Genomic DNA, 15,420 nt, shown 5'->3' with positions numbered 1-15,420 from the left:
GACTTCAGTAAAGAATTGTGAGAAGTACACCAACTGCTAACGCTATGTCATACACTAGTAGCTGCTGTTGCAAGGACAATTATTGGCAACATGTCTTGTCTTCTGCATATAATAGATTGGCACATGCTTTGTCCATATGGTGATTCTGTAGCCCTTGGCTTTAGTAACCTGGGTCGGCATAGGATGTTGAACCAGCTATGAAGGCAGCCTAACAAAGTGCTAGTAGACACTAAAATGACTTTACTGCTAAATAATAACTTCAAATTAAGATTGAGATATTCTTATATGAATAAACTTTGTAAATGCTGAGCCTAAGCCTGACAAATGCTAATGCTTTCATGGCTGAATCAGTACTGGAAGCTATGTTCTTTCAGTCCTTTATCAGTGCTAGCAGAAGGTGTCCATCTTCCAACTCTAGGGAAACAGAAGCCTTCTTTCGTTTGAGGGGAAACTGGCATAGATTAGTAGAATAATGCAGCTGTACTCCTAGGGAGCAACCCAGCTTAGCTGGGTTTTAATAAGCGCTCAGGATCATTCAGCCAGCAGTATGACTGTGGAAGATTTAAGTTAGCTGTACTATTGTTATCTTTGTGCTTGGTGCAAGACATTTTCCTTTAAATACCTTCTCCTTCGTTAGAAACCACTCCCATCGTTTCTCCTGGTAACAACATTTGTTAGTCCTCGCCAGTTCAAGCTGGATTTTGGCCAGCTAACGGGTCTCTCAGTCATGTGGTTCCAAACAAATGTTCTCGGTAGATAAAGCAATTCTGAAATAGCGTTGTATTTCACCCTACTTGAAAGGATTGACAGCACTTACATCTGCTTTGAAACAGTAACTTAGTATGTTCCACCTATATAAAAGAGGTGAGTTAATGGGAGACTTACGGAGTTGTTATAAGAGGAAGTGTTCAGTGCTCTTATCTTAGGCTCTGGTAATGTGTTGAATAGCATATGAATAAGAAGCTAATATTCCTCATTATGTTTCAGTCTCATAAAAATAGGGTTCAAGCAGACACCATTTTGCTCCTCTGATCAAAACTGTGTTTTCCACTCAGATTATACTGTGATGGCAGGATTTCTTTCTAACAGAAATTCAAAAGTACCTGCGCACATCTGCCAAAGTTGTGTTTGTCTTTTTTTCCAATAAGCACACTGTACCTACATGCTTAATCAGATTTGTAGAACACTTCATACTTAAAACCAACAAAAATTAAACCAAACAATACCTACAATGTAAGCTTTTGAATTATTTTTTTTGAGAATTTTAAGATGGGAAACATGTTCCTAGCTAAACAATTGCTCTTGGCATTTCTGTTTTGTAAAAAAACCCACATAACAGTAGTAATTTTAATGAGCAACTCCCTTCCCCAACCTATTGAGTCAAAAGTTCACGAATGTAACTTCCAATCAAGGCACAAAATCATTTACTCTTTTTTCTCACTGCTTTCTTCACATTCTCCCCTTCCCCTTAAAAAAAAAGTTGGGTGTAACAATGTCTTCTATAACAGACATTAAATTTAATAGTCCGATAAGTTGTAACAGTATCTGAGATAGGTTCTATCTGTTTTGAATTTAGTTAGATTAGATGAACAGCACATTCTCAGCACATCTTTGTTCATTTTCTGCATTTGCCTTGAAGGGGAAGGGATGAGGGAGAGAAGCCACAGTAGTTTCATGCATATTTTTCAAGAAACTTTATGTGGAAGTCTTTCACTTTCTCCAGTAGGATCTTCAGCTTCTCTACTGGAGGAAGGATGGTCATTCTGAAAAATAACATTTAAAGAAAGAATAAAAAACAACCCATATTATCTTCAAAACAAACAAAGCTGTGATTTTTGCACAGGTCTGATCAACCTCATGGCACAGCAGTTATGTGTTTAGTATCTGTTTTGATGTGATTCTCTTATTTTCTGCATTTATGCTTTAATTGAACTATACTATTAAACTAGAGCAGTTTGTTTCAATTGGTTTCTATATATTGGAGAATCGTTGAGTGATAAAGAAGGTTATCAGTAAGAAAAAACTGCCCCCAAAATGGAAACAGAGATGCTGTTATGCCAAATTATACCCGTTTTTCTGAGCTGTAGGATCAGGCAGTTATGAGTAAATGTACGTGTCTTTTTGAATTGAAAACTTAACTCAGAAGCATTAAATCAATGCAGCACGCTACACTGCAGTTTTTAGTCCCTTTTTTCCTTCTGCATAATCTCAAAATCACGTTGAGTATGTACGCAAGACTGTATGCGAGACCTACAGAACGAAATGTTTTTCCCACACTGGTATGGGAATGGACTCACACTGGGTTTTTGCTGGAGCTGCATGCACACAGATATCTAGCCCAGCTATCTGTGTTGCAGAACTATCATGGCTAAAGGTACCCTCTGTTATGTTGCTTCAGACCAAACAAGACTAAATTCTGTGATAAATTCCAGCTATCGGTGGCTCAGCTGGAGTAAAGTGCTGTTCATTAGAAGCAAAAGCAATAGAGTTCATGTTCACAGTTTTGGTATTAGAAGATTTAGTCCAACATCTTGTTTTGGTAAAGTGAAGAGTTATTCACCGTGTTTAAGGAGCAGATTTATTTGGAAGATACTGTATCTTTCATGCAGTTTCTGCATATGGAAACACTTTTATCCCCCCTCCCCCCGGAAGAAAGCAGGAAGTTTTGTAATGCCTCAGCCAACTTTAAGGTTAGAGTATAAGCTATTATTATTGTTTGTATTTGTGGAAAAGGCATTTCATATGTCAGTGTATAAAAATAGAATAAAACTATGTCAGCAAGCTGTGAAAACACCGTGAAACCCTGAATAGCTCATCTAGCAGACCAGGTCTTCAACCTAGCTGTCAGTCCACAGAAAATGTCCAGTAGAAACTGAGACAACATAAACTGAAATAAAAAAACTTATATTTAATTAGAAGAGAAAGTACTGGGATGGTAGTTAGCTTATTACAGTTCATTTGATTTAAAAAAAAAAAAAACCAAAAAAAACCCCAGAAACTGTACCTGAAATGGTAGCTTCCTTCTCTTTGGCCAAATCCACTTCCAGGTACAACACAGATTCCAGTCTCTTCCAGAAGTTTCATGCAATAGAACATGTCAGGTGCCATTTTGTGAGCCTAAGGGAATGGATGCTTTGGAATTATTGAAGTAAAAATATTCCAAAAATATAGAATTTCATGATTGTTTTTCTTCCTGAAACCTTATCTTACAGTATTAGTTTCTTACCCCATTTACTAAAGAAGCTGAAAAACAATTGCTAGTGGGATAGTTCACACTGTGAACTAAATAACAGTGCTTCATGGAGGATCAAGGCTGAAGAATCTACACAAAACATTTGCTTCAAAAGAGAGGTTTTAGATATTTTTGTTTTTCTCCTTGACTTGCTTGTAACTTTTTGTCAAAAGTCTCAAAATTGTACTTAAAAAAATCTAAGCCACTGACATTTGACAAGATGAAATTAATTTGAGAGCTGTGTGTTCCAGTTCCGTTGGCAGTTACTATTTTTTTCCCCTGAATTATCTGCTGACTAGAAAGTCCCCTGATTAATAAGTATGGAAGTCCTTAAAAGCATGCGGGTTATATGCCTAATCAAATAATCAGCCGGAAAACAGCCCTATTTTTGTCCTCAGCTATGCTGATAAAATTCCCTTTAAAAAAAGCAAGCATTACACATTAGATAATACAGCTCTAGTTAGGAACAAAAAGACTTGTAATTTAGTAATACAGCTTACTGACCCAAATACAAAAAGGTATTGTACAGAAGTAAAATTGGTAAGGAAACCTCTCTCCCTCTTTCCCACATTTGCCGAATGGGGCTTCTTTTGCAGGGCCAGTAGCACGCAGCCATTCACAGTCCCCGTCACAGGTGCTGGCCTACCTAACCCACGCACGGGCAGCAATTTGGAATTTGCACAGGCCCAGCTACTTGCCCACCCTATGACTTAATCTATTTAACACTAACGTCCTTGGGTAACATTCTCAACCTGGAAGCCTTACTACTGTGATGAAATCCTCTGTTTGGTTTTCCTGTCTTAAAATAAAGGTCATGTTATATTTAAGATCATACGTACTCAACAAAGTACTGCTTTTGTAAGTACATGAGCTTACTCTATCTCTGGAATAGAAATTCATCATTAGAAGTTGCAGGCACAAGTGCGTGAAGGTTAAAATGGATTGGGGTAAAAATGACTGACCGACCTTTGCTTCCTCTATGGCTTTGGAAGGAATAAAGATGCGTGGGAAAGCATACATAGCTCCTTGAAGTGGATTGCAGTGAATTCCTGGTACCTTGTTAAACATGTCTTCTGTTAGTTTGGCTTTTTTGGCGAGATTGTTCAAAACAGATTCCTTCTCCTGTTTAAAAGGAAGGTGTTCAGTTTGACATATTTGAAGTGGCAATAAAAACGCCAGAGAAAACTGATGGATGCTTCAAGAAGCCTTCCCTGAATTATGCACTTTTAGGGCTTTGCTGAGCTATTAGAGCAAGTGATGTTCCTAATTCCAGTCATACTCCTAGAGACAGCAATCCAAAAAGGCATTAGCAGGATGCAGCTACAAAGTGTTGTAGATAGACAATAACCTGCAGAAGCCTCTATCTGCATGCCCTCTTCTTACATTCTTCCTTCTGAGCATCAACTCTTGGCTATTTTTAGAGACCATGTTAGCTAAACCTTTGATCTGACTCAATACTGTTACTTCTTAAGCCAGCTTTAGAAGTGACAAACTACATGTATACTTAAATACGGAATACCATGTTGTTCAGTATATAGAGGCACTGGATACCTAAGAATAAGGCTGATTTTATAACTGTATTTGAATTTGCATTCCTATTTAGATTTTCGTAAAGGCAAATCTTTCTTAGTAATTCTTCTGTCATGCTAAACACAGGAGAAAAGTTGAATTTATCAACAAGAAAGCTAATTTGATAATGCCACCTTAGCTGGTTTTGGCTCCTAAACAAAGGAACCGTAAAAGGAATTAAAAGTATTTTTAAAAGTAGTCATATTGAGTTAATTTAAAATACCCTTCATAGTTCTGTAAATTGGTGTTATTACAGGATTGTCTGAGAAGAAAGGAAAGAAGCCTGGCCTCAGCGCATGTTTTGAGTTCACAATACTTAGGATAGGTTTAGGAAACGTGCAAGAGAACAGGCATGTTATTGCTGACCTTTATGAACTGCGAATAAGATTCTTCTCCAGGAATTGGAGGATTCACTACAATATCCATTGCCGCTTGTCCTGAGACTGGAGGACAAAGGCGAACAGAAAGCAGCTTAACAAGCTGTCCTTTAATTTCTGGGTGCAAGTTAATGACCTCCATGTAACCTCCTCTGTAGCCACATCTGTGATTAAAGTGAACAAAAAAGATCAATTAACTTCAAGTGTATAAATACTGGAAAAGCAATGAAAATAACTGCAGAAGTGGAAAGACAATTAATAAGGATCTTACAATATGTAACATACAGGTTGTTGAAACAGCTGCTATGCTGATAATGTTTTAAGATGGAACTAAATGATTTGTCATTAAGCCCTAATATCCCATACAGAGAAAATCATGTACATGCAGCTTCCCTGTCAGGCAATTTAACGACTAACTTGGATTGTTTGCTTTTCAGAACGAGAGCATATGGCTGTAGCAGCATTCATTTAATCAGAAAGTTATTTTTCTTCCATCTCTTCATCCCCAAAACACGCAAACCCAAATATTTGTAATATCAAACATCCCAGTGATTCCTGAGCTGTTCCCTTGAATGTTGGAGACTGTATTTTCCTTTATCACAGGTCCGGTTTAGGACTGTAGAAATTCGCCTTTGTGGAACTGAGGCATTAGCTGTCTGAAATAAATACACTTCTTATTCAGTAGTTTGAAAACCACTGAGCTCATCCATTACTCTGTGCCTTAAATGCTGTTTTCCTTTTCTTGATGGTTTTTAGTTAAAATTAATAGAAGACAGAGGATTACCTTCAGGTCACTAACATGAAACGGCTGTCCAACCAGATTAGTGAGGAAGATGAAATAAAAAAAAAAACTAAAGCAGACTTACTCGCCCATGTATCCCTTAGAGGTGGAGTGAAAAGAGGCCAGCTCAACATTGTTATAGTACTCGGGTCCCATCTCATACAGAATCTTTTTGAAAGAATGAAACTGGCATCCTTCAGAGTACACATTGTCCTGGTAAACCTGAACAGTCAGAAGACATTAATGTGCTCTGTTCCCCCAACTAAGGATAAAAGGTGGCCTTTTAGAGAGCCAGTGGTAACACTAGAAACTTAAAGCCCTTAGAAGACACAAGGTTCTTTGTTAAGTAATAGTTACTGTAGTGATGCATTTTATCTCATGTGGCCATAGTTAATAGTTTAGCCTTTGGAAGAACAGAGAGCTTCTTTGTATAATTTAACATTTACTTGTATGTTTAAACTGATTTTCTTTCTGTTTCTTTCATTTGAAGCTGTCCGAGTATCACATAGGTTTTTAGGTGAGTTCCAGCAAAGTTCCTCCTTGTGTCTCCTTGCTTGAGTCCCCTACACTTTCTCACTAGTTAAAATCCAGATTAAGCCACCTCTCACATTAATCCTCTGATATTAATAATCTTACATGTTTGTTCAGGTCTTAATATGATAACAGACAATCTGTTCCCTGTACTTAAAAAATACCAATACCACTCATAAAACAAAATTACACCTCATATGCGTACTAAGAGCATATCACAGCTAAGAGCTGTGCTTTTGAGAGAACAGAATATTTCATTACCTCATCAGCCAGCAGAAAAAGTTTCTCTTCCCAAGCAAAGTGTATCACATCTTCAATGCACTTTCTGTTTTGCACCTGTCCTGTAGTTTGATTTTTAAAGTAAGAGAAAGTTAGTGGAGCATATATATACAAATCTTTTTGCCCAGACCTAGTAAAATACTAGTTTTTCAGTAAGATATCCCTCTTTCTCAGAAAAGTGCTATTGAATTTTAGAATTCAATTCACTAAGTGTGAAATCAAAAAACATTTTTGGAGGAATTACGGTTCAAGATAACTTAGTCCATCTTAAGCAAAGGACGTGTGACATACAGTAATCAATCAATAACTTATTATGAGTAATCTGTGTATAACTGATCATTTGAAATACATGTGTGATGGTTAAGTGGGAGCTAGTTTCTCACTAATCAACCTCAACTACTCAAAAAACTGAATTCTTCTGAGGGAGGCAGTGGTTGCCACTGAATTCAGAGTATATCTGTAGTCATTGCCTCGAAGAGGCAAGAGGCTACAGGCTGTGTCAGAGACAAGGCCTTTGATAAAGACCAAAAGTGACTGAAAGTCATTCCACAAATCTGCAAAAGTTCAGTGGAAGCAGTGGCTTCAAACAGGATCTGGTAAAGTAAACCTGCTCCCTCCTCTCTTCCCAAATCCCTGGAGTTCCATGATACTGAAGATAAGTTTCTAAAAGTGCGACATACTGTCCTACTTAGAGCACTGATCTCTAGAATTCATCTTTATGTATTTGATATGTTTTTAGGATTTGCCTGCAAAGACAAATGAATGAAAGAGGGAGAAAAAATTGGTCCTAAACCCCATCCATTAAATAAATTTGCTATAAACCTGTGGGATTTCCAGGGTTGATGATGCAGAGAACTTTTGGATTGCAATATGCCTTAGCTTCATTCAAGGAACGGCGAAGTTCATTCACATCTAGAGCCCAGCAATTTTCTTCATCCAAATAGTAGTTCACCTGGATAGCATCTAGTTCAGATATGGCTGCTGAATATAAGGGATATTGTGGTATGGGGATCATCACTCCTGTTCGGGATTTTCCACCTCCTGAGACCAGGATCTTTAAAATTGTCTGGGGGAAAAGTAGGATTAAAAAAAAAAAAAAAAGTCACACCCCAGAATTAATAGTATACTCTAGGATAATTTACTGATCGTCCTTCTTAAAAAAATCTAGAGTTAAGGTAGATTTCTATTCTAGAAGCATACAGTCTTTTTCTCACATCAAAGGGCATTTATTTCTTTCAAATTAAGTTACTGGCTGAGTGAGGATGGTCTAACTCAGCTTAATGGAATTCCTCTGCATGTCACAGCTTCTAAAGAGCACGTCTGATCAACTGCAAAATTTAGGAAAAACATTCTGAGCACAAGGCCAGAGGGAAAGTCGGAAACAGGAATATCAAGATCATGATTTTTCTACTGTGCCCAGTTGTAAGCAAAGAAGCATCAGCTAGTTGTTGCTTGTTGCCTTCCACACAGTTTGTCTCACTAAACACAAGAGGCCAATAAATAAACCCAGAAATTAGAACTGAGGCCTGAGGAGTTTCTCCTTTGGAACAGAGACCCTTTTTAAATTAGGAGGAATTGTGGACAGGTGGGAGCAAAGCTGGAGACTTGCATTACGGTTTCATTTTCAAGTAGTAGAAGAGACCAGAAGTCTACATGTGCTTGGGATGGAGATCTAATGTATCGCATGTAGTTTATGCCCAGAAGACGGAGACAGAAATGTAATGCTTGTGCTAAGATCAGTCCAGAGGATTTACCTGTGCCCAGCGGCTGTGCGTGTCTATGTGTAGGCTTTTTACATGTGCATTAAATAAAAGAGTGCATTTGGTACAGGAAGTGGAGAGTTTTCTTGCTTCTTTCAAGGGAGAACTCTGAAGTACAGGTGCACTCAAAGCAGGCATCCTTATGAGCATGTAATTGATAGTGTGAAAACAAAAATATCTTTTCAGCTATAACAGTGGTATTCTTTAAGTTTCTTGTTGGTTCTAGAACAAAATCTGCCTTTCTGTGCCTCTCATCACATACTAACTCAGCTGCTAAGCTCATGATTTATAATCAACATAATTTTGTACCCACCACTAGTTTAAAAATACCAAGCATCGAAAATGTATAATCAGGACCAAATGCAAATTTAAAACTTCTTTAACACCCTTTGTCCCCCAAGTTATTAAAAAGTTGTATTATGCTTGGAAGTGCCAAATAATGAGACTCATTGTATTGCTGACTTTTCATCACTGGTGAAATCAAATAAGCATGGTACAGATTTGATATGCTACACTGCCACTCCTGACAAGCTGCCAGTATAACGCTTGGCCCAACTTTGGAAAGCCAATTCACTAAAGACATCTGGAGAACTCTTGTGTCAGAACATTGTCATTCTGAACTCTGCCACTAGATGTCATTTAAAAAAAAACCCACACTTTTACAAACAAGCTATAAAAGTCTGCCTTAATAAAAGCAAAGAACTGCTGGTTGTTGTAGTATCAGTAAATGTCTCTGTGTAAAGGAAAAATCTAATAGACAGTTATTCCTGTCTTAACTGGGGACCATCTTTGAACCTTGGCTGAAGCCAAAACCTGAAGTTTTTCCCAAACAAGCTGGCTACTGAAATAGATCTTTGGGATTTTTACTGGTGTTAATCTGCACTAGGAGAGAGTTTACTACGAAGAAGAGATGCTGAGACTTCTCACCTCCAAGGTCATTTCCTCTTTGCCACTGATTCATGTCCCCTAATCTTCAGTGTTAATGTACTGAGGACACTATTATTTAGTGTGAATGGTCTGAAACTTTACATTTAGGCACCTATGTAGTTTATACTACCTTTACAAAAGCTACAGTTAACGTATATTAAGAGACTTTTTTTTCCACGCGCCTGTTGCTTAGCTGGCATCCTACATCCACATAATTGGGTGTATTGGATATTCACTTAGTGTGACTTCTTTATCAGATCAAACTCACAGGAGACTGTGAGACCAAATGTTCAACAGATATCTGTATTTACGAAGATAACTGATAAATTATTGTTTATACCAAGAAGAGACAGGTTTAATTTTAACACTTACAGCAATACCGTCACTTGCCCCAGTGGTAAGATATATGTTATCTGGATCTGCAGGAACCCCTCCATCTCTTCTTTCAATATATGAAGCAACATCTTCACGGATGCAATTTATACCTTGACTGGCACTGTAAGATCCTGTGAAAAATAGAGAATGAGATGAGAATTGAGTACAACGAACATCAGATTTCCTGTTTGTTAGCAGAACATCTGAGCTAGTATTGTATGATGTAGCTTGTCTATATGAGGGCTTTGGATCCCCAGGACTGGGGTTTTTATCAAGGAGTAGGAAAGGGAGTTGATTTGTTCATAGAGCAAAGAAATTCATTTGGAATTAGACAATTATATTAAGTATCACTAAAATACAAAAATAATATACTGGATTGGTAAAAAGTAGGATTTAAAGGCTATTTTGCAAACTGGGACAGAAATCCCATTTTGACTATCTCCCAGTTGCTTTCTTTATGTTGAAAACCACTTCAGAATGTCAACCAACAACTATTTAAGTAATGGGAACAAGGAACAGAGACAGCACGTGCAATAGAAAGGAAAATAATTTCTTCAAATCCATGACAAAAATAAGATTTCTATTTGCAATATGAAAATAATAAAATACCACTTTCTGCCATAGCCCGAAACCCAAAAAATCCTAAACTGCTTCTCTCCCCCCACAGCATCTCCCACAACCACTTTTCAGTTACTTGTAGCAGAAACACCTAGGATCCCCCCAGTCTATAAAACTCATGTGCAGTTTACAGAGCACAATTAACAATCTTAAATAAAGTGAGACATTAGATGCCTGTGTGCATCATTGCTGAGCACGTGCAACAAATAAAGAGTAAAAATAAGCCTAAGCCAAGGTGAGGAATGGATTCAAGCTATGAAGCCTAAGACTGATGGACAATGAAGTGACAAGTGTATATCTAATTTAGAACACTGTCATGAAGCTGTAGAATCTTCTTTGCTTGTTGGATGGAGTGGAATAATTGTGCCTGACTTAACTCTCCTCACTCAGTTATATGCTAGTAGTCTGCCTGATAATACTTCTGTGAAAGCATAATTTATAAAGACAAAGAACCTTTGCAAGTACTGCACGATCACATGGGACAAAATGGTAATTCAGGGCACAAAGTTCCATGATGTCCTAAACGTTTACTTTTACAGGACTAAAAGTTATATTGGGTCTGTACATGGGTCTTTGACCACAGCGAGGAAGCTGCTGTTAAAGTAGGGGAACAAATGTAAGCTGTCACTCTGTCATGTGCTCCATTGAGGGCTGAGTCCCCTGGCTAAGTGAGGATATACAGAAGACCTGAATTCAATTTTCAGGTCTTCTACACTTAATTGTATTCAATTAATAGCTTTGACTAGAACCCATCTGTTTGCACTGTGGGATGCAAATAAATAAACCCAACCCCAAAAGCTGCATGTGCATATATTAGATATTTTTATATATAGGAGAGGGGTAAATTTCTCAACTGCCTGGAAAGATATGACAGCTCTCCCACGTGCAAACTAAGTGATGTCAAAGGAATCCCAGAGTATTTGAACACAACAGAAGTCAAGGACACATCTGAGCCTTCATACATGGTCTGGGAGTAGCAAGAGTCAATACTGTGAGTAGGGTTTTGCCAAATGAACATTCATTGGAAGTGAGGTTATCCTAGTTCATATCCAGAGGTCAAGACATCCATATTAACTTTGCAATTAATACATTTAAATAGGCCAGTATAGATGTGGGTACAATGCTTCAAATAGCTTCACTATATGTAGTGAAGCCACTTCTGTGTTGGATTGACATATTTTTTGGAAAAAAGGTTTTATTAGAACACAACACAGCACTTAAAGCTACCTGGAGGGATCAGGTTTTGACCTTTGCTTTTCCCCAAGAAAGCCAATTTCTCCTTTTCAGCCACAAAGAGAACAGCAGTAAGTTGTCAGACTACCAACAAAGTGATAGGATTAACTTCCATTCAGCTGCACATCCGCTTGCCTCAGACTGCGTGTTTATGGAGTGCTGTAAAAAGGCAGATGAGCAACTGAGGCTAAGAGAAGGGGCTTATATATGATACTGGAGACGGGGAGGGTGGAGAGAAGGCATCAACCAGTACAGCAGATCAGTAAGGTCTACAGTGGTTTTAGTTTTCAGGAGTTTAGAGGGACAGTTGTTCTTGGTACATAACATATCAGGAAAAAAGTTATTTAGACTCCAGTTACTTACAGAACTTCGATTTATCCACTGAAATTAAAAGGGGGTTTTCAGAATGACCATCTTATTTGAATATTGCAACTGTTTCAGGCCTACTTCCTCAGTGTCTACTGAGCTAGCGCAAATTACTTGAAATATATGGTCTTCTGCTGAAAAGGGAATTTTGTACAGAGTCAACACATTTCTGAAATATCATGCAAGGCTGAACTCCTTTCACTTTACCCCAGCATGGGGCCAAGACCCAGCATTCTGACAACTCTTACCATGTCCCTAAATTGGAAAATCACTCCAAAGAAAGACTGGGGCAAAATTCAAATGTATCCCCAGTAACTCTTATATGACAACTAGTACTATGTGGATTAATTGTTCCAAAGTAAGCCAGGAAAGCAATTCATGGTGCTAGAGGAACTTACCAGTTTTGATAAATGTATTTTTAATGTTCTACTAGAAACAAAACCAATGTAAAAAAGGTGAAGATAAAACACATTCCGTATTAGATTGTGTTAATAGGAATAATCCAAGTCTGAAATACTGCTAACGTAACCACTATTTAGGTTTTGTTTATTTTATTAAGTTTCACAGTACCTAATCTCTAAATATGCCAGCGCAAATAGGCACTGCAACCACAATGTTAAGAAATACGCCAGTTACTCTGATACGTACTCTGCAATGTCAATGTTAGCCTACCTGAAAGAAGGTAATTAAGTGTGCCGGATTCTTTGCCATACCCAGCAGCTGTAACACTATCTGCAGAATAGAAATTCTAGTGGCATTTCCCAGGTACAAGGAGGCAGTACAGCTGCTAGATGATAAAGAATTTCTCTCTTCCATTTCCTCTCTACTGAACATGCAAAGTTTGTACTTATTTATGTGTATATTATATGTATACTCTTGCAGGAACAGTGGCTGAATAATAGAGTTCTTTAGTTCTTTCAAGTGTTATTTTACCTTGGAGAAATAGGGCTTTGGCATTTTCAGTTAAAACTATCTCGGCTAAGCAAAAAGCTACCACCTTTCAGCTGTGTAGCTTTCCCTTTGCCGAGCATTATTGCCTGAGCTTCTGATACCCCAGTTCACATCCTGACAAACATACTTGGACTGATGATTCAAGATTAAGGTACAGGACTGTGAGCTGGATCAGCTGAGATGGACATATATTGTTTGTTGATACCATCGTTTCAGGGACAGTAGGCTCCTTGGCAGAGAAACATCTAAAGATGAAAAAATTGTAAACAGCTCCAACTACGCTTAGCAGGAGACATAGCTGTCAGAGCTCAGGATTAACAGATGTCATAAGAACAGTAACAAAGCTTCACTAGTACTCACTGCCACTTACTTTTCTAATACAAAAAAGCTCAGCATTCTGTTTAGGGTTATGCCTAGATGTTATTGCCGTGAGGGCTCAATAACTGTATAATCCTCATCTCGTCCTCTTCTGTGACAACTCTCATCAAAAATTTGCACTATTAGTCACTGCTTATCAGTAGGCCACACCATGAACTCTCCCCCTACCGTTTTGCCCTAAGGCCATCTCCCATTTGACTTGTAATCATCTAAAATGTGATGAAGAAATTTCAGCACTGCAGATATTGAAACTACCTTTGTTGACTTTAGTACCAACAGGAGCAAATGAAGCAGACGCTTACCTAAACTGTTTCCTCCACAACCCTGCAAGATCCGTCTGGCTCGCTTTTTGGCATCTTCTGGAAAACTTGGGCTGTCCAGCAGGTTTGGGTATGTACACAGTGCCACTACCTGGAGTGCCAAGAAAATGTAAATTGGCCAGTAGTATTACCAACTTAAAGTAAGTTGGTAATATTACTGTTAACTTTCCTTGGAAATGAAGATCACAAATACTAGCTAATTTAAAACAAAGGTTATATATATATGAAGAGTTTGTAGTTGTTTTTCTAACAATAGTGCTTACAGAGGTGAAGAAACCTTATCAGGTTCCAGGTTCTGCTGATAAAAACAGTTATAGAATTATTAACTATTTGTGTTACAGACAGTGAAGATTGGAGTCCAAGTGAACTATGCATAGTGCAAACATAGTAAAACACAGTTAATTATTCATATGTTATCTCTAAACAGTTCTGTCTTCCACTCTTTGTGTATTACTAGCCCACTTTAATGACAAGAAGTCAAGAGTTTAAATATGGAGCAGAACTGAGAAATATGATCAAATTTTGAAGTTCCAGTTGCATGTTCTAATAATCCTTCCCAAAAATAACTTATAGTTATTACTAATTTGAATATGTAGGAAATATTTAATTAATAAAGAAGTGGTGATATAGAACACAGTGAAAGTAGAAACATGACCTAGCAGAATTAAGTTTATGAAGGAATGTAAGACACAAAGAATCTAGAGATCTTGCTTGAGATCGGCTTAATTTGTTCCACTCTCTCTCTCATTTTTATGCTTACATGGTGTAACATGGATAGGCTGTTGTCATTTTGTGGGACAGTGACTAAAGAATCCATGTGTGCACACAGTCATGGGGAGAATGGATTTCCCATTTACCCAGTATTTTCTTCAATAACATTGGATCTGAATAATTTGTAAGAAGCTCTGGTCTTCCTAGCTTGCTGACAGTTTGCTGTACAGCTCAATTTTATAATGTCATCACCTGGACCCCTAGTTTGATACGGTTTCAGTTTGTCCTGGAACTCTCTGAATTTACATTATCGTAGACTGAGGATTTTATGTGTGTGTGTAAGGAACGCTCAGTAAATAGGGTAATACTAGTTTTAAACCTTGCTTGTGCTTTAGGAATAATATACAAATGTGGATTCTGTTGTAGTCTTTCTTAAAAGTTAATCTACCAATTTGCTTGCCCAGAGGTAAAATGTGTAAAATCAGCAACAGTACAACTAGTTGCAACCAACTGTGTGCAAATCTTAAAATATACTGTCAGATGAAGAATGGCATTTGCTTTTTTCTTTGTGGACAACTACTTTATTTTTTGAAGTACATTATTGATAATGAATGTGCTGACTGAAAACATAGGAGAAGTGGCAGGCAAAAGTATGGATGAGGAATGATCTGAAAAGTAAGGAAAGCTACTGTGTTGAACGAGGGCACTCGGCAAGCAAGGTGTAGGACTTTGTCTCAAAAACCAAAATTTGTAATTCTGTACAAAAGAACTACTTTAAGTCTAAGTGCCTCTAGGGAATTATTTATACTAATACACACATCAGACAGTTTTTAAGGGATTCTTGGTAATCTAATGAAACATCAGTAATAATATTTTATAATATTCATACCTGACGGAGGAAGGTGATTGGCCTCTGTCCCATTGCATGTGCATCTCCAATGTTGGCTTTAATTACTTCAGTAAAAGGTTTTTTGATTCCCTAAGAAGAGATAATTCACAATGTATTGTTAGG

The 15,420-nt window shown here is 37.7% G+C and overlaps 1 protein-coding gene and 1 long non-coding RNA gene across 2 annotated transcripts in view; one reads left to right on the top strand and one right to left on the bottom strand.

Annotated features, from left to right (window-relative positions):
* Positions 1-1,345: 1,345 nt before the first annotated feature.
* GPT2 (glutamic--pyruvic transaminase 2) overlaps positions 1,346-15,420 on the bottom strand; it is a 25,235-nt gene continuing 11,160 nt past the window's right edge. The window contains exons 2-11 of the mRNA XM_082489387.1: positions 15,298-15,387; positions 13,680-13,788; positions 9,829-9,962; positions 7,592-7,835; positions 6,752-6,831; positions 6,045-6,181; positions 5,168-5,342; positions 4,199-4,354; positions 3,005-3,117; positions 1,346-1,763 (exon numbers count right to left, since the gene is read on the bottom strand). Coding sequence (XP_082345513.1) covers positions 1,673-1,763; positions 3,005-3,117; positions 4,199-4,354; positions 5,168-5,342; positions 6,045-6,181; positions 6,752-6,831; positions 7,592-7,835; positions 9,829-9,962; positions 13,680-13,788; positions 15,298-15,387 — 1,329 coding nt within the window. The 3' untranslated portion in view covers positions 1,346-1,672. The remainder of the gene's footprint in view (positions 1,764-3,004; positions 3,118-4,198; positions 4,355-5,167; positions 5,343-6,044; positions 6,182-6,751; positions 6,832-7,591; positions 7,836-9,828; positions 9,963-13,679; positions 13,789-15,297; positions 15,388-15,420) is intronic.
* LOC309676758 overlaps positions 13,702-15,420 on the top strand; it is a 23,436-nt gene continuing 21,717 nt past the window's right edge. Inside the window, exon 1 of the long non-coding RNA XR_014269624.1 lies at positions 13,702-13,767. This is a non-coding gene — a long non-coding RNA (uncharacterized lncRNA). The remainder of the gene's footprint in view (positions 13,768-15,420) is intronic.

Source organism: Vanellus vanellus, assembly GCF_965231255.1.
Source record: "Vanellus vanellus genome assembly, chromosome: 12".
NCBI lineage: Eukaryota > Metazoa > Chordata > Aves > Charadriiformes > Charadriidae > Vanellus > Vanellus vanellus.
Note: the sequence above shows the minus strand (reverse complement) of the source record. Positions and strands in the feature narration are given on the sequence as shown.